We start from the raw sequence: 20,700 nt of genomic DNA, 5'->3' as shown, positions 1-20,700 counted from the left end.
CCAGAATCTCGACATTTGCGGTAATGATGTGCCGCTCCTGGACATCCATATGGTTGCCCAGATTTAAGTGACACACCGGTTTTTGCTATACCCAGTAGGTGGTTCAACTGGAAGGTATAAACCAGCCAGAAGTGATCCCTGCTGGTTTTCGGCGATGATATGCTAGCTCAAAGTTTGTTATGGTCTTTGCATCTCATAATATTTCTTTCCACTCGCGGTGAAAGCCTCCTTATAAAGCAGAACATATTAAATATATTCAAACGTTTTCCTGTAGACGTGATGACTCACCTTGATGCCTTGTTGGTGGCATTGAGAACGTGCAGGTGTTCCGGGACAACTTGCAGGAGTTGCGGAAGGACAGAAGACCGTGGCGCGCAGGGTTGATAAATGGTGCGGTGGACAAAGTGTACAGGACAGGGTTTACTGCAGCATTCAGCGGTAACACGAACACAGCCACCCACGCGAACACCTAATAGACAAATTACATAAATTAAAAACCATAGCAGTAGGTAGCTTTTGCCGGTTCTGGGACGAACCGTGTTGAGCGGGTCGTGGACGTGTATCGACGTGGTGGTGTAATTTAATTTCCTGATGGAATCTAAATATATGTTGCTGCTGTTCTGAAGAAGTTACTTGTTTTTTATATTAATAGTGGGGTATGTTGGTGACGAAAAAGGGCGAGTGTGGAAACGTCGTTATTACAAGTATTCGAAACGCTCCTCGTCGCTGTCCAGTCATTGCTGCCTAAGAAACCGCGTGTATTGTTTGCATAAGTGTATAATACAGCGTCAAAACTGTAAAGTACTAGAATATGATATCAATAAGCGAATTTATTTTTACTGATCTTATGAGCATTTTCAATGGTAAAAAGTGTGGTAGTGATATGGTAAATACGGAGGTGGATAGTAATAGTTATTTCCAACACTACGGATATTTGGAAAGTGTTAATTTATTAATGCTTAACTCAGAAACTTGTAACAGCTATTAATTAGTGTATTTAAAAAATATACAATTTAACAATTGATAGAACTCATGAAACTTTACAATTCATGCTGAGACCTGGAAGTAGAAGTCAGGACAATCCTTTATCGTTCTCAATCGTAAAATAATACTAAGAAATGGGTATAAACACAACTAAATGGTTCGTGTATGGAAAATTCTTGATATTTGACCATGTTAGAACATTCTTTTCTGTTTTGGGCTAGACATATGAACTTGCACTTTACACGAACCTACCAGTTACGAAATACCGATCTACGTCTTGATCAAGAAATGCCCACAGAAGAAACCGTGTTCTAATTGAAGTAATGAAGTAACGATTTCTAAACATGGGTCATCACCAAAAATCCCAGAAAAGTGCCAGCAAACAGCGTGGTGTGATGAACGAATGAATGTCTCAATAACATGGGAATCAAAACCAACTCCTGAAACGAAAATTGAGTTGGATCTATGAAAAAAATAGAATCAAACCACCTGGAACCATCGCAAACAATCAAAACGCCGTATTCATTTGTCAGCACTTCATGAAGATCCTCGTAACAAGAGTAATATATTACCTATTACGATACTAACACCAAGGTGGCCGACACCTACTCCAGACATTAACATGCTGGTAAAGAAGTACTTAAAGCGTCCAAGGGAAATGAAAGAAGTACCAAAGGTCAATGAAAATTACGTAGCTCTTGAAGAGATGTTTCTAAAACCAAATAGACCACAAAAGATTCCTACAACAGTAAAAAGATTTTCATTGAGACCCCGACTATTGCAACTAATAGTGAGAATTTGATAAGCCTACCACTGATAAGGCAGCTTTACACCCCTTCGAGGGTTTGCGACAATGAATCAGCAATTATAAACCTTTCAAACGAGAGCAGCTAGCAACATGCGAATACCCAATAAAACTCGACGATATAACACTGTTTGAAATACGTAGTGAAAATTTCTGTTAATGTCTATGCTTATTATGATAATTTAGATGCATGTTTTGTTGAGAGTAATTAATAAATATGGGGAAATATTTTTAATCTACTTATAAAAGTAAACTCAACACTCATTTCTGCTTTCGATTGTTCAGTTAACAAATGTCACAAAATCACACTTTAGGAGACAGGATTTACTCGATAAGCACAGAGGAGACTGTAATTCACACACACACACACACACACACACACACACACACACACACACACACACACACACACACACACACACACACACACACACACACACACACACACACACACACACACACACACACACATAAACACGAAAAAGCGCTGCAGTGAAATCTTAACAACTAGAGCCTGGAACTGTAATTAAATTTACAGGTTTAATTGCTTACTGAAAGTTCCCTTTATTTAATAGGTGGAATTTAAATGCTTTATAGCATACATTCTCTCATGCAAAGTATAGAAAGCGATTGTAATGTTATCCAGTAATTGTTTATTTATAGATATATTAACATAATTTAATTACTAAAATCAAAGAAAACTTCATAATGAGGGGATTTCTTGTGTCTACTTCAGTCATGGTTGATATTTAGGCCATACGAAACAATGTGAACCTGTTGTGTCTATTTACAATGAAATTAAACTACAAAAAGAATGTGTGCCAGAAGCCCATAAATAAAACAGAAAACTACAAAAAAGTAAACATATATGGAATTTAAAGATAAATCTGACTGTTAGATAGTAATTCAGTGAATCTAAAAAAGTTTATAGGAAATGTGATTTGACAATCGCAGAACACTACATTAAACGTGATTTGACGTTCTCGGAACGTTACAGAAAAACGTAGTATTACGTTCTCGGAACGTTAAAGCAAACGTGGTTTGATAGTTTTGGATGTGAATAATTCTATATAAGTATAAGCATGTATACGACGCGGCAAACAATTTTGAAGCAAAACGGATTGATTCAGAGTGTTTTTGCTGTGAAGTTCAAACATTCTGAACAGGATGAAGTCAAAGGCTTTTCTAACAAAATTACTATCTCTTCAAGTGCGTATGTTACTGAGATAGCTCCATTAATAAAACATCATCAACCGAAGTTATGCGCTGTTTCTAATGCTAGAATTTTGGAGGAGTTCCATCAGAAATTACAAAGTGAGAATGATCAGACCCATTTCAAAGAGTTAGATGAGGTTTATGAAAACGAATAAGTATGTACCAGTCACCAGAGTCATTAGGGAATACAAATACAGATAATTAGAAACAAAAAAGATATGTAGTAAAACCACCATGAAACAGTTTGGTCGGGTTCTAGTCTTGAGAAATTTAGTATACCATCAGTTGACAATCCTCCTATGTTTAGGGATATTGATTACGATAATGAGACGGAAGTATTTGTACAAACTAAAAAGCAATCAAAGAAACAACTGTCAGATTCTAAAGTAGTAAGGCGTTTGTTCTGTAAGAATCTCTGTTCTTTGCCTTATCCAATGACAAGGAGTTTTGGTATATGGTACGAGGAAAATCTAAAGCAGCCCAAGATCAATTCTTAGTCGATAACATTTATTTTCACGACATAATATCAATCAACCCTCAAAATAAATACAAAGGGACAGAACGTCCTTGGAGACTGTCCTTGCAAAAAAAATGTGGTATAGAAGGATCTATGCACCTCGCTTGATAAAGAAAAAGTACCAAAGTAGTCACACTAAATCCTGTCAAAAACTAAAGTGGAAACATGTGATAAAACCTATTTCGGATGAGTTGGTGGATATAAAGGTGTCGACAATTGGTTGTTAAAGTGTAATTGCAGGTCCAGATATACATAATACAAGAAAGGTTTATCAAAGGAATACAAAGCATAAGTAGATATATTTAGAAAATTCGTATCGATCCAATGAACGATATTGAAAGAAACAATATATAAAAAATTGAAGACGTTGGAGATAATTGTAAGTATCAAAGAAATTGCATCGTAACTAACTATGCATTGTTCAACTAACTGAAACTGACTTTGTACTGACTTTCCATCTAGAACAACAATAAATTAGATGCAAGAAGTTGAGTTTTATATTCCCCTCGTTAGGTTTTACTTTGAAAAGTACATATACAACTTGTTAGAACAAGCGAAATTCCATTCTTGATCGTATATATATATATATATATATATATATATATATATATATATATACTATATATGTAATATTATAGCCCAGTCACCGCTTTATTTATAGGTGGTTTTAGAAAGAAATATATGTATGTAAAATTAAGCAGTTACTATGCCATAATAAAACTTGATAAGGGTTTCAGAGATGAAAATGTTGCCGATTTCTAGATCTTTAAATATAGTGACATATTATCAATCAATTCTTGGATCAAATTCTACTTGAGTCAAATCGCTAGTGATTTAATAGGTTTTGATGTAACTGCTGCCACAAACCTAGAATAAGAATCATCTTACATTGACTCAAATGAAAATGGAGCTACATCGAATCCTCCAAAACTAAGATTTATTGATATCATCGAAATATACTGCAATATTGTTAGAAAGAGTCTTGTCACTCTTGTTTCTTAATGTACCACACGGCAACAAAATATATGAAATTCTTCAAGAAAAAAAAAACCACATACATCTTCGGAGTGGTTTACGAGAAAATCAACAGATTAAAATCACACTTGTAGATCAAAACAACCAACTTCTCCAGAACTACCTTATAAAGAATATTGAATAAAAAATTAAATGAAAATGAAAAATATCTTTATTTACAGAGGCGAAGTTAGGACTTAAAAGTCCTCTCTACCACTTAACCTCCAAACAAAACAAACAAAGTAAAATATCATCATACCTATTACAACATTGTAACTGACACGTAAACTAAATCACTTTAATAACTAATTACATATTGGATGTAACATAATAATGTATATATATATATATATTATATATATATCAATAGATTGATATATATCAATAGATTGAATATATATCAATCTATTGATATATATCAATTATAATTAAAATTAAACCATTTCGATTAAACTCTAACATAAATCTCTTTAATACAAACAGGCAAACTAATAAAAACTATCCTATCCTAATCAGCTTTCATTCCCTATCCACGCAACTTACATACAGTTACCACAAGTTGTGACCACAAGAACACCAACCGTCACTTCCCGACGAGTTCGCAGCAGAAAGGCCCTAACCTCCGCCCCAAAGCGCTCGCGCTTGTCAATATTTCTGATGTTGTCTCGGATAGCGTTCCACAATCGACATGCGGAAACAGTGAAAGATTTATTGTATTGTATTTATTATATTGTATATTTAGGTTTGAACAGTAAGTTACAAATGTACATAGCTCACGCAACTCAGACGGTACATCGGGCAGCGGTGACTGAACAGCAACGAGGACGTGTGTCGATTATTTGTACTAACATCGTTCTCGCCCTCACCCTTTATTGTTCCCAGCATACCACATTTCTACTACCAAAACAAGCAACGTCTCCAAAACAATAATAACAACATATATTTAGATTTGATCAGAAAAATCCCAAATGAAGAGTTCTTTCATAATCTTGTTTCAGAAACGGTCTTAAACGGTTAAAACACATTGGAGTCTGGCCTCGCTATTTGCTGTTTTTATAACCCGGTCTGCATAAAATAATTGGTTTTAAGATTTTTTTTTAGAAAACTGTTTAAATATTATGTATAAGATATTATATTTTCCTGAAAAGTTCTATCTTTCCTCTTTAAAATGATTTGTAAAACTGTATTCCTATAAAATCTAATTAATTTTTTTTTTAAATTTCAAAACTTAAATTTTTTTAAGAAAAAATAAAACTCCCGCATGTCTTGTGTTACTTGAAAACTAACTTTTGAATAAATAAAAACAAGTAATTTAAATTTTTTTAAAGGCATTTTACTGTATAAATATTTACAAATTAATTATTTTAATTGCCAAAAAAATTTCAAATGCTAAAAAAAATGATTATTGTTGTAGACAGACTGACGACGCGCCAGGCCACGTCAGTGGATAAACAAAAGCCTCAAGCGGGTATGGACGTTAGTTAGCGCCTAGCGGAATTTTTCTGAACTAAACCATTAAAGCTGGCTTTCTAATGCAGCAGACGGCACTCGAATATCACTCGAGCCACTCCTTATATCAATCGGCAAAGCTGTGCTCGAGTCACGCTCGAGCGCGGCCGGGGGGTTTAAACAATGGCGCTCGAGTCTGGCTCGAGCGTAGACTCGAATGTGTTTTTTTTCCACTCAACACCGTTGGTCCCAGAACAAGAAAAGGCTATCTAATCACAACATTAAACTATTTTTGAACGCTACTTTTTTAATTTATTGAACGATATTGTTATAACTAGATCTTGAAATCTTAAAAGACATCAAAACATTATCGTATTTTAGGACTTTTCTGGATATACCGAAAATTTTTGTCTCAGTGCAAAATAATTTTTTTTGTATTAATAAATAAATACTGCACGAAACAATTAAAACATTATATAAATTATTTATATTTTTTCTTCTCAATAATTGTATCCAAATGGACGGTTTGACTATGAACACCTGGTGCGATCCTTATCGTTGAAGGGAGGCACTTTTTATTGTTTTGAGGCAGTTTAAATATTGAATCATATTACGAGCAACCGATACATCAGGCAATGGTGAAGAGGAGTAAACGGTGAGAGTGGTGAATCTATTGAAAGAGCAGCTCAAGAGTGCTAACTTTTTCATCAATAGGACTGATGGAATTGGAGACGAATAACAAACCACAAAACTAATGACAATCATTACAGTCAGTATTGATTGGCCTTTTTGTTTGTAAAAATATGTCTTTTTAAATCAAAAACTTCTAAACATTAAAGTAATTTCTATGTAGAAAGAAAATAATAATTTTCTTTTTGTCAAGTAAAGATAAATTACATGCATTTTTAAATAGGATATTTAGAAAAATTTCGTATTAAAAATATTAATTTTCACTATTAAATATAAATGAAAAAATCAATCATTTAGTAATTATTTATATAAAGACGGTACAAATTCCATATTCTTATTTTCAATAACTTTTGATGTGGTAAGTTGCAGAAATGTTTGCTTGACACGACTATCGCTTCTCGTAAAATAGTCAATAATTTTAGTTTTTACCTATCTTCTGAAATGTAATTTTAAAAGGCTGTCACCAAAAATTGCTTAAAAGTTTTAAACAATATTCCAACTGAAAGCGATTGTATTGCCACTCCCCAAGTATACAGACAGATTAGCTCACATCAGGGTCACGGAAATGGGCAAACCTATAGCCTAATCTCAAATAAACTTATCCAGATCTCAAGATATTTCAGCTATCATCTATATAGTACCTGTGGAGGAACGGTAAAGCCCAGCCAGGGAGTATAGACCCAGACCAATAATAGGTACCCAGCAGGCAGCGTCTGTCGCTACCAGCAAGGACATCCTCCAGGCCATTGCTGCCTCGTTGGTGCGGCGGTCCCGAGACACGGCCTGCTGAGTGGTCCTGGCCGCCACGAACATCCAGAGATAGCTCGCTGCTATCACGCTGAAGGAGAGGAGATTCAGGACTGAAACAGATACATTCTAGTAAAGACAGTGCCATTATATAACAATCGATATTCGCATTTGCTTGTATGTGATTGCCTATTTTGCTTCTACTACCAAAACTAACAAAGCATATATAATACATTTTTACATAATCACATATGAAAGACTCATTATACACCTCACTTTAGTTCGGATGAGTCTCCAAAAAAATATAGAAAAGTTTTAGTAATTAAAAAATCTTCTTGTTCACACCGAGTCTAAACATTGCTTAATTTACATACTTTGGACTCGGTGATATTACCATTTTTAGACGTTTAACTCTAATAATAAGCATTTATCTGTACATGTTATTTTATTTAAGGTAAATTTCCAGTAATATTTATAAAGACGATAAAATAATATGTAGCCTTCCATTCAACAGAAACTTCTAGTTTGATAACATATCGAAATTTCCTTCAATATGTATTTCTAAAACACAGACCGTTTTAAAAATACATATCTTCTATTGTACACTACGAAATACTTTTCACTTGAATATACCATGTCACCAAACTTTTCCCCAATAAATATGTAGTTAACATGGGTTTCAAAACTTGACAGTGCCAAGACAAATTCTCTTATGTCAGTTATTGACACGGTTAGATCTAGACGGTCTGTGAAATTACACTACTATCTGTGTTATAATAGTATATTATTTCTTTTACTTTTTGAAGTATCGCAAAGATTACATAGCGCAATTTTGGTTAATTTAGTTTATTTAATTAAACATTATTAACGTGTGTTATATTAATTTAATGTGAATATTACCTGTTCACATTTCTGTCAGATGGAAAAATTGTATATGAATCCATACTGATCTCTGTTAGCTCGAATATTATTCGGTGGTTAGGTAAGCTTGTACCAGTTACTAACGCTTAGTCCATTTCAACTTGGACATTAATTTTCATTATATATCAGTATTCTGATAAGCAATATACTCACACAAGAACACAAAGACAGAGTATTCCCAACCGTTGGGCTTGTCCGGAGTGATGTGCAACGCTAGACACACGCCTGAGCGGCCGTAGAAGTTGCTGTAACAAGCAATTGTAAATTATTACATTATACAACAAAATATGCAATTACTTCATTATGTAGTAGTATTGTAATATCGTAGTAGCGTATTGAAATATCGGCTAAGATCTTAGGAAAATTATAGTCCTGATATTTGATGGAAGGTAAGAATGAGTTTGATGATGTTTGATTTTTTGCCATGTATTAACGCGTTGTGAATAAAAAGGGTTCTTATCTTCCATCAAATATCAGTTCCATACGGTATGCTTGAGTGGTATTTTAAGATTCTTCTTTTCTTTGTATTTTCAGTCTGGAAGCCAACAATAAGTATTTGAATATTATTATGTTTTAAAAACTATAGCTATAGGAATTTTTTATTGTAATGAGAACATCTTTCAATATTATACGATAGTTTGGAAAATAAGTAACAGTAGGTTACAGACAATGAAGTTTTATGTATTGGGCTGTTGAGCTGATTACTGGTTTGGAAGATGTTATTCTTTAGAACTATATATAAGACTAGCTATGTTTTTGAAGTATTATACGTTTTATCGTCGTATACTATTACTTGGTTCATAATCTGGCCTTTAAAGTTTTATATGATCTTACACGTATTATTCTATAATTTTAAAAGCTTAAAGAAATCTTGGTTTACTATTTCTTTTGTAATCTTCTTAGCTAATGACTGCAGATAAGGTAGGAAAACCAGTAAATCAATTAAAGTAGGAAATATCCGAGATCAGATCTTCCATTTATCTTAAGTATTACAATTGGGTGAACTAAAAAGAGTCAATATTGAGGTTAGTAACGGCCTTCCTATAATTGGCTTAGCGTTAGCGAAGCCTACAAGTCAACGGACTGTAAAAATTTAATTTCTGACAAAAGGATATCTCACAAATGGAATAAGCTATTAAAATTATTAAAATCTTGCATGCAGCCTCTGTGAAGACTATTATATGATATAATAATATGGTACTCCTACAATGTTTTATAAAGTTAGAAGTGAATCATATTATTTGAAATAACCTTACATAAATATTGTGTTTGGTTCTAAGTGTTATGTAAATTTAGTTATAAGGAACCTCAAAACTATTTTTGTAGTACCTAGACAAAGCCACCTAATAGTAAAACCTATTTGTTTTTCAATAGAAATGTTTTGAAATTTATTATCTTAGAAAACTTAGAATGAGTAGAGTATACATAAGAAATCAAATACAACGATAAGCAATGTGTTAACACCGTTATGCTCAAATGAACGCAATCCATGCATGTCAACATTCCTTCCACCTCACCGCTTGCATTTATCGAAGCACTCTCCTGTAGGCAGGAATTCAGTTACAATGCCCTGTATCACCACCTAGGCTTTTCAAAAATTACCCAACAATAAATAACAGGGTTTACCTGTTGACATACCCAGGTTTTTTTTTTTGCTTTCAGATATAGCTTTGTTAATGTAGTTCAGTAACCGAGAGCAAATTTCCATTCTATAAACACATAACCTGTGTGTTTTTATTCATCCTGAGTCCTCAGATTTTGTAAAAATAAAAACCTATTATTTATACTATTATATTTTTTCTAGCTTAACATACTAAATACCAAATGTAAAAACCATAAATTAATATGAAATCACTTTATCCCTTTTCATGTTATCTGACGTTGACATTACCTACTAATTGGAAGCATATAAAATGATTCGAGAAAAATATATGTATCATTCCATATTTTCATCCCTTCAGCTACCCCTATGGATCGTCTTCACAAAGATTAGCTTGGCTGACGATAAATTTCTGTTTAAGATATATTACTCCTTCGAATAAAAAAACCAGGTAATGTTTCTGCACGGTGTAACTTGGCTCTCGGGTCTTAGACCGTTATTGAGTAATGTATAAAAAAAATTTTACTTTATTTTACGTATGAAATTATATGGTTATTAGCTGTTGGAGTTTAACTTTAAACATTACCTAATAAACACATGACATTCTTCTGATATATAAATCCCACTTTAATTCAATTTTCCTTAGCTATATATGTCCTGATTCGCTCTTCCTATTTCGTTTTTCTAAATACCTCCTTTAGTGTCCTCTAGAAGTGTTAGAGCAAAAGGAAGCTAATAATTTTCAGAAAATACAATGTAGGAACTAGTAATCGCATGTTAGCATTTCGTATTTTCTTTGGTTAATATGCGTCCAACGCTACGTCTAGCTTTGCGAAACACATCAATGTTTCTCTAAATGGTTTAATTCATTAATTGTAACAACAATCGTGACAAGCATTACGTTTTTTAATTTGCGTAGCTACTAGTACTATCGTAGCCGGACGTTTTAACCTGAGAAGTAAGCCTATTGCTACGAATAAAATAATGTAAAAACCTTAAACTAATACATATTTACGTAACAATGACAAACATGCGGATTGAGTTAAAATAAGGATCGGAACTTACGTAACACAAAATTAGTGGCGCTTGGTGAATTAGTTAATGTTTAATTTAGGCATTGCTGCCAAACTAGTTGCAGAATGTGAGCCGATTGTGTCTTACAATGGATAATACACTTTGAAAAGTTGTAACGCCTAAGCGGTGGGTTACTTAAGTGTTCCTTATTTACCTTGTCAGGCGAGACGCACAAAGTTTAATTCTGCAATTACTTTATAGAGAATATACAAATGGCTTATAACATTGCAGAAATGACGCAACATCTCAGTAATATAAAGACCACACGCATTCCTTTCCATTATGCACTACTCTTTTAATGATTGGGTATATTTTTCCTAAGGAAAATTTTTTGAAAAAAGAAGAACCAAAAATGTTAATAACTACTTTAATATTTATATAAGTTTTCATTACTTGTCACGAACTACCATTAAAAAAGACGTAATTAGAGATAAAATAACATTTAGATGGCTGTTGTTTTAATTGTTTTAAGTTCAGCAAACAATCCAAGAAGGAAAATTATATTACAGAGTATCTGTATAATCCATAGAAGTAGCTACCAAAAGATCAAGCTTCTAGAAAAGTGCCAGTTATAAAACCGTAATTGGACAACTCCATTCGTTATGAATGTCGAAAATAATTAATTTTATTAAGTTTTTTAACACTTTAAATCTAATAAAAGTGTATGTGTGATATTTATTTATATTTTTCCTCAATATTCTTTACCATTAATTAATTATATTTGCTAATAGATCTTTTATCCTCAGAGAGCTTAGGGCAATACATATTTTAATTGTGCTAATGCAGTAACTGACATTATTTGTTTCAAATATTGTGCCTAATTACATTAACATCCCGTGATATCCACCTATGTTTACTAACGTAGTATAAGTAAGTATTTAAACAGTAAGTATATAAGGTAGATTCAATAGCAAAGTATGTATATTAATACTTGTGATATGTGTGATACGTCAAAATCCTAAATTAAACAAATGTAACATTTATTTAATCGTCTCAATGGAACAGGTTTACCCAAAGTGTTATAAGCTCTAAGATAAAGTGGACAGATTGCATCGTAGACCCGAGCATTTTTGCCTTTAAGCTTGTACTGTTTATGTACTCGATTTAAGCTTAAACAAATTTGGCCTGGCTCAAATCAAATCTTTTTTTTTATTAGATACTTTGAAGTGGTCAACCCTACCTTTCTTTATTTGCGTGAGAAATGTATATAAATTAACATTTGCTGGTCCTGCAAATATTTCTGTGAAGATGCCAATAAGATACCAACATTAATATTTAAAAAGTATTAAAATCTCATAGTCATTTTTCACGATTTATGTATCCACATTTCAAACAAATACAATTAATATACCAAGATGTTTAAAATATTTCAAAAATATTAAAAGCTTGCCTGAAGTGTGCTAATAATGTCACCAATCTTATACCAAGGTAATATTAACCTTCTTCTTTTGATGAGATTATGGAAAAATTAATCTTTGTTATTTCTGAGCTAATTTTTTAACCTATCTGTTGTATTAGATCCATATGAATCCTATGTTATCCATTAATTTTGCATGATGATAAATTACAGCCTAATATAAAAAATTATATCTTTGAACTTTAATTTTTGGCGAGCATTTTACGCAAAAGATTAATTGAAAATTATTTTTGCTCTTTCATATGTTATTATTGTTATTATCAGTCGTGTACGCTAGTATAATCTACTATGAATATGGCCTATAAAATTTGGCAATTAAAATCAAATGAGATCCATCACTGGGACAAGGAAAATGTTTCACGTCATTGCTCTATCAAGAGTTATCGCAGAGACGGACAGAAAACGATATGATTTCAATAACGGTATTTCGGGATCAGAATAAAATATATAAGATTTTGTAACATGTTGTGTTGTGTATATAAGAGTAAGAAAAAACAAGGTAGCGTCGGCAGAATGTAAGCAATCTCCCTTAAGTAAATACACTTAATAAAATAATGTAATACAAATATTTATCTTTTTCAGTTCTCTCTTTCTCTGAACCCCCTCTCACTCACCACTCTCCCCCCTCACCCTTAATTATCTCTCTCTCTCTCTCCAGCTCACAGTGTATCATTCTAAAAAAATACTTAAGCATCCATTAAAGGCCATCAAATGAAGCATTGTAACTTTGAACTAGCCAAAATCTATTATAAAAGAAACTCACGTCTAAGTATAGCGTTTAAGATCAAACATAATATCAAATCAATTTTTCTTGAACTTCATGCAAAGTTAACCTTACTTGACAAGCATTAATTACAAGGAATTATTTGAGAATCGCGTAATGTTTATTTGCGACCAGAATTAACTTCGTGTAATCAACTTTACTCACTGGAAATAGTTGATGTGCATCAGTGGTAGTGCGGAGAGTAAAGCAGCCAAAAGCCAGCCCAGCAGCATCAACCGCTTGGTACGAGTCATCTCCAGCCTACGGACGCGGAATGGAAAGATGATCACGAGAAAGCGATCGAGAGTGATTACTGAAACATACATGAATTTTAAATTTCATTCGATTATAGTTCTTAAGGAATTAAAACTAATTACATTTAATACACATGCTGTTTATCACAGCCTTTAATGTGAGCCTAATATGTCGAAAAATAGCGAAACAACAGTTTGATAAAAATGCTGATGGATAGAAACAAATAATAGTCTGCTGTTACAACTACGACTTTTAGCCTCTATCGATATACAAGAATGGATGTGTGTGCAATTAGGGACCTGTAAAATTTACTGAAAAGCGTCCTCTCCTTTCTATTCTCACACTCTTTATGTATGTGAATGTATGTGACTTGTTTCCTAAATATAGTTTTTTTATCTGAATCTTGCATGTAGTAGCATATTATGGACCTATGGGGTTCTTAAAAAAGTCCGTACCTAAGGCAGTGGTAAATATTAATTTAAATACTTTTTATATTGTTTTTGTAAATTAAATAATTTGGAATGAATGGACATTCAAAAGATTGGAATTTTAAATAGTTGTAAGCCTTATTCGCCTGGTTACAACGACTCTCTGTGGTAGTTTAGCCCTTTTCACTTCGTGTAAACAAGATTTCTAACATAATATATCTGAATATATATATTTACTACTATCTCAAGGTCTCACTATAGACTGTCATCCTTAATTCAAGAGGTATAACATTGAAACGGGCTTCAAAAGGCAGTACAAAGGACATGTAAATAAATAATAATAATAAATTTCTCCACGTTTTTGAATTTGAATCATTTTCAGTAACATTCGAGCAATATTATTACTAAGTAAATAGTATAATGTATTTTCCCTGGATTCATATATATATATTCATATATATATACATATATAACCACATTGAATAAAGTGTACCCTTCAAGGTCCTTGCGTCGTTAGGTGAGGTAAAGGTGAGCAAAGCAGAAAATTATTTTCCTTTCATAGCTAAAATATTGCAGCAAAGAAGTAATAGAGAAATTTATTCTTTGGAGTACCCTCAGATGTTATTATACTTACGTGCTTATTAAAATATTTCACGATAGTTTTACATATGTCTAAAAAGCAATTTAAATAATTAATTTATTTAAAAGCAATAATTATGATTATATGTAGTAGCAATACCAAACATTTAGAAGTTTTAGATCCAAGGTCCATGATTAAATTTCAAACGACGTTTATTTTACTAGTTAATTGGAGCTAAAAATAGAAATGTATTTTGTGTGTTGATCAAATTTACATTTCAAATTTTAGTCCAATTAATCACTGTATAGTGCGAGTTTTATAAACTTTATTTTGTATAAAACTACTTGAAAAGACAGTTTAGACTAATAATTTTCCACAGTATAATTATTATTTATTCTGCTGTAGCTTAGAATTTAGGCATTGCGTTTTCTTAAAAAAAATATGAATTACATCAATGATGATTGGAAATATCTCTTAGTTCATGATCGTTTTAGATTTCTCATGGTAATCGTATAGATTGCTCTGTAGATGAGCGTTTTATAGGATTTCACTACATACTTTGTGGATAGTTGACATTTTAGAAATTTTTTTGTTGAATTTAAAGCTATGATTCTTAAAATTAAAATAAATATTGTTATTAATATAACTGATAGCTATTTTTCCGATTCTTAGATACTTTCTAGATGAATAGGATGGATCAGATTTGGCCTAAAGAATCAAAGATAAGAGCTGTAAAATTATATTAAATATGACTATACAGGTTGAACTAATAAGAAAGTTGGTTGTGTTGGGAATCAGTTTAATCAGACTGAAATCATTCATTCTCTAGGGAGTATTCGAGTGTTGAGCTCCACTGCCTTTGTGGTCCTTTACGAATCTCGATTATAAATAGGTTTATCTTTTAAGTCAAAAGACTTTTGCTTTTCAATCTAATACAAAACAAGTGCATGTGTCTTCACGATTTTAATGGGATTCTATTTTTTAAATAAGATCAAAAACTTTAAATAATATATTTAAGTTTTACTATCAACTATTAATAATTTGGAACAATTTACTGTAGACTGAACTTTTTCAAAAGTAATACCTATAATAAGAGATAATGAATTTATTTGAATGATTAAATAAGGACCAAACTGACATAATTACCGTATTTTTAAATGGGGTCATTTTTACAGTAATTTGTTTTAACAGAAATTTAGAACAAATAATTAATTAACTTAAAGTAGTTATCTAAGTTTCCTAATTACTTTATGGCTGAGGGTTAGTAAAGTCTAACACACGGTTAGTATAAAAAGACCACGTACGTCTGTTTGTCTCTAGTTTTCACGATATGTAGGGAAAAACATATACTAGATTTTTTGCATATAAATTAATTCCTATACAAGCAACTTAAACTCTTTAAAATACACACATGTTAATAAAAGCCTTAACTGTTCCTTTATGTAAAATTACTATGTAATAACATATATTTTTCTCTATTGTTTTTGTATTCTGTGTACACAATGTTTACATCTAGCATTGTTTGTAGGCCAAAGAAAGTTAATAATTTAACGTGTTTTAATTTCGAGTTTGTCAGCGAGCTTTAAATATATCCCCCCTCTGCAAAAAAAAACACGTTTTTGCCACTCACTTCTAAAGTAGTTTGGTTGTTTCATTTTTCAAAGTAGTATATGAGTTTAAAAAAAATAATACTGTTACAAGTACGTACTAAGTTTAAATTTAAATAGTACAAAAGTGTTACAACATATTGTAATATTACCTGTAAGGGTGAAGACAGGACAACTCACTGGAGAATGTGGAGAGAAATCCAGCCATTGCGCAATAACGACTAGATCTCCAGGCGGAATCGTATATGAAGTAGACTCCGCGGTAGTGACGATCTACGAGAGCTATTGTGAGTAGATAGGAGCCCATGAGTAGATCACCCACGGCCAAGTTGGTGATTAGGAATGAATGCACCTGGGAGAAAGAAAAAATGCATAATGCTGTGCAATGAGATGGAGAATCCAGACAATTCTAATTACAAGTGTATATTTGATATCAATTTACTACAATAAATAAAATTACAATTACAATTTGTGTTTTAAACTAAAAACTAGAAAATTTTGAAACATACCAAATTCAATAATATTCTTAAATATAACTTATTAGCTCTTGTTTTTGAGATACAGTAACGTGGTATTATTTCAGGATAATACTTTTAGTTCCTGGGGTTTTTTTATAGACATACCAATTTTTAAAACAATTAAACAAAATTTTAGGATACAGGACTGTACAGCCATTTCTAGTTTATAAGGATTGTTGGAAATGCTATTGGTCGCGGATTACTGGTAATCTGTTTGTAGGTATGCTGCGGACTCACTTATAGGAGACATGCCAAAAGAAAGCAAACTCCAAATGAAACTGAAATACATTTTTCTACCAGGACACTTCCAAGGATTGTAAGTTACATGCGAAAGGTATAATAAGTTGATAGAACATAGATCATATTAAATCAAACCAGATTTTTATTATCAAAAAATTTTAAGAAGCACGTCAAAAGTCAAGTTTTTTACTCTTTACTCGCTAAAATTTTATCATACACGCCTCCGGAAATTTAATTTAAACATACAATTTGCAAAATTACATATATTCATTCGTTCGCCAATTATTCCCACTTCCTGCGACAGAGTCAATCAGTTTCTTAATGGGCTCTCTTCCAATCACATACCAAAAACTCGCTAACATTATAAAAGGTTAGTGACACTAAAAGTGCTTCAACCGAGTGTTTAACACCTTGGATGTTTGAGCGTTTTTGATTGAATCTGGTAATTTGTTGACGAGATAATCACCTGCCTGTGAAGGCATACGTTCATATACTACAGTTGTGTGTCTACCAGTTTGGTAGTTATCTCTGCCCCTAGTCTCATACTCATGCATGTCTCGGCTATTCATCATGGCACATTTAGAAGTAAAAAGCAGAGTTGTTTCAAGGATTTAGAGACAGAGCAGCGACACTAATTGATGTTATTGCATGTTGATCGCATTTATGTTAAAATCCCCCATTAGAACATAACTTAATGGATAGTCAAATCCATTAGTAGGGCTTAAAAATTTTTTAAGTGAATTTCCTTATTCCCATTGGGAGAGAATTACGAGATTCCGATGATGTTAATTTTGTATCTGTTTGGATTGGATTCCATCCCGACTGTTTCAAAATCTGTTCAATACTTGTAACGAGTGAAAAGGGAGAAAAAGTAAAATTTTTCCGACGAAAATGGCGACACCTCCTCTTTTGGAAAGTTGTCAGCAAATATGAATTAGCTAATACGAAATTTAGAATTTGCTATAGGCCGATGTCGTTAAAACCGTTCTCCAATACAACTACATCTGTGTTCATTTATTCACTTATCAGTTCAATTTCTTTGAGCTTGTTAGTGGCAGATTGGGCATTTGAAACCCATTGAGAAATGTTGAATTCGTTTGTATTTGTTGGGAAACGTTGGTTAAAGTGGAGCACCCAGGAAAACAGAATAACTTAATTCAGAAATCAAAGGAGATGAGGTGGCAGGTTAGCAGCTGGTGACGGACTCGGCAAAGGTATTGTTGCCAGGACGTGTCATCGCGCCTTTCCTATGATCACAATATCTCTTAGCGGCTTCATACGGTCACACAACTAGATTAAATGGTTACTAAGTTTCTGGATGCAGAGCTGTAGCAAATCTGCCCAACAATGACGAATATGTTCCCCATGATCTCGATGTCTGCTAGCAGCCAGACAGTGGCTCAGTGGTAGATTGTATGATAAGTAAGTACCTGGTTGCAATAGCTATGGCCGCTCCACTAAACAATGAAAAGGGTGTTTCCCACGATCGCAATTCCTGCTAGCAGCCAGACACTGGCTCGGTGGTATATTGCATTAGAAGTAAGTGCCTGATTGCAATAGCTATAGCCGCTCCGCCAAACAATGAAAAGATGTTTCCCACGATCGCAATGCCTGCTAGCAGCCAGACACAGTCTCAGTGCTAGATTGCATGATAAAGTAAGTACCTGATTGCAATAGCTATAGCCGCTCCGCCAAACAATGAAAAGATGTTTCCCACGATCGCAATGCCTGCTAGCAGCCAGACACAGTCCTCAGTGCTAGATTGCATGATAAGTAAGTACCTGATTGCAATAGCTATAGCCGCTCCGCCAAACAATGAAAAGATGTTTCCCACGATCGCAATGCCTGCTAGCAGCCAGACACTGGCTTAGTTTTAGATTGCATGATAGGTAAGTACCTGGTTGCAATAGCTATAGCCGCTTCGCCAAACAATGACGAGAATGTTTCCCACGATTGCAATGCCTGCTAGCAGCCAGACACACAGCCTCAGGACGAGATTGCTCATCAGATCCTCGCAGCTGCTGAACTCATCAGGGGGTGGAAGGCAGAGTCGGACATGTCTTGCCAGGCAGCAAAACCGAAACTCATCAGTAACCCTGGAAAAAGATGAGGGACTATATGTAAATTTTGTAAATTTTAACATCATTTTATTAAAATAAATTATATTACAGCGGATTATGATTATTTTATGTTATGTATGAGAGCAGATGATTTTTATGTTAGGGACCATAAAAGTGAATGCCATAAGACTAAGTCAAAGCATTATGCAAACCGTATTTAAAATAAAGAAAACGATTCTTATTTTGAATGCTATATAGTAAAATTAATATATTCGATTAACTTAATAATGAAAATAAACTTTTATTTGATTTTATCTACTATGGAAAAATTTGTGTTATTCTAAATATTATTATTTTAAATAACATATTAGCTATTATAAAAGCTATTGCAGACAAATAAAGTGTACCCAAAATTTCAAAAGATTAACTTTTTAGAACGTTTTAAATTAATTAATTTGTTTTACGCCTGCATAACCTAGGACAATTACTCAAGCTAAAATTAAACTTGTATAGGGAGACATTAACACGTTGAGCACGGTAGACGCCGTGGACCGTACAGGACCTGTTGAATGCCGTAATATGTCTTATGACTAAGTAATTCCTTGAATGTCAATATTAACGGGTTCTTTATTTGAAGTTTGTTTATGAAGAGAATTGTGAAGGAAACAAGATTTTTATGGAAATTTACCATCCGTCAGTAATACAAGCAATCAGTAACACTAAGTTTCGAGATCTGCAATCAGATCTGTTCTTCAGGTAAATAACTACATTATGTGTTAGGTTAGTTATTTACCGGAAGAAGAGAGCAGATCTCGAAAACGTTGTGTTATTAATTTATTTGTATCATTAAACGTTGGAAAGTGTCAGAAAAATCCTGTTTTCTTCATTAACGTGTTCTTTTTGAGTTTCTATATATAGACAAATCTAGATCACTCAGTCAGTATACAATTGCAGTAAATGTTTTAACCCTTTCCACGCCAACGTACCTATATTACGGCCGTCGGCAACTCAACTGAAAATCGCCAACGGCCGTAATATAGGTACGTCACGTTTTTCGCCTGTAATTTTCTTATAATTCATCTGATTGCCGCGAAATGTTGACTAATCGATAGTTGATTAGTTGCTTTGAAACCACAAAGTAGTTTATTCCTCTATGGACTGTTTTTTTGGTCGTATTTGAGCTTCGCAGCTGTTTGATTGTTTGGTCGAGAGTTCGTGTTGCTGTGCGTTGTTTACGTTTGTATTTATCTCATTACTTTATGAATCGCTGATTGTTAAAAGGGACCTAAGTCATTTTTTGTCAGTTTTGAGTTAAGTGAGGTTTTCATATGTTTGGAGGTCTATCTACATTTGAGTGTAAAAAGAGACCCTGAACAAGCTTTCTAAATACTCTTTCTGGTTTGATAAATTTCTGTTAGAGTGTTAAAAAGGTACCTGAGTCACTGACTGAAGTACCTTTTAACACTCAACACTTGGCACCACTGCCATCAGCTGTTTGGCAAATCACCTGCTAAACAACTGATTCCCTCCATTAGTATTATTGAGGTTATGTCTTAATTGATATAGTTGGTAATGTAATGCTGTGTGCCTTGTAAAGCATACTTGTAACTTTTAAAATGAGTGAATCTGATGTACATAAAACACCAGAAAAAACAAGAAAAAGAAAAAGTCAACCAGAAACCTACAAGAGGAATGTTATTAAAAGATTGAAGCTGGAGGGGAAAGAATATAAAGGCCATGGTGGTAAACTGCATCGACATAGATCATCTCGATCACCATGCAGGTTAGTAATATTCTTAAATACACTAACATGTAA

At 33.1% G+C, this 20,700-nt stretch overlaps 1 protein-coding gene across 1 annotated transcript; it reads right to left on the bottom strand.

The window, feature by feature from the left end:
• Positions 1 to 288: 288 nt before the first annotated feature.
• Positions 289 to 18,920, bottom strand: LOC124375156 (G-protein coupled receptor GRL101-like; the record flags this gene model as incomplete). The annotated part of the gene is given in 8 exon segments (XM_046833266.1): positions 289 to 469; positions 7,316 to 7,336; positions 7,338 to 7,534; positions 8,496 to 8,587; positions 13,362 to 13,509; positions 16,219 to 16,234; positions 16,236 to 16,418; positions 18,722 to 18,920. Coding segments are annotated over 8 exon segments (1,037 nt in total), but the record flags the coding sequence as incomplete, so codon positions are not given.
• Between the last annotated feature and the right edge of the window lie 1,780 nt (positions 18,921 to 20,700).

The sequence above is a fragment of the Homalodisca vitripennis genome, unplaced genomic scaffold (assembly GCF_021130785.1).
Source record: "Homalodisca vitripennis isolate AUS2020 unplaced genomic scaffold, UT_GWSS_2.1 ScUCBcl_14488;HRSCAF=25255, whole genome shotgun sequence".
NCBI lineage: Eukaryota > Metazoa > Arthropoda > Insecta > Hemiptera > Cicadellidae > Homalodisca > Homalodisca vitripennis.
The sequence above is the reverse complement of the archived record's forward strand: the minus strand, read 5'-3'. Positions and strand labels throughout refer to the sequence as shown.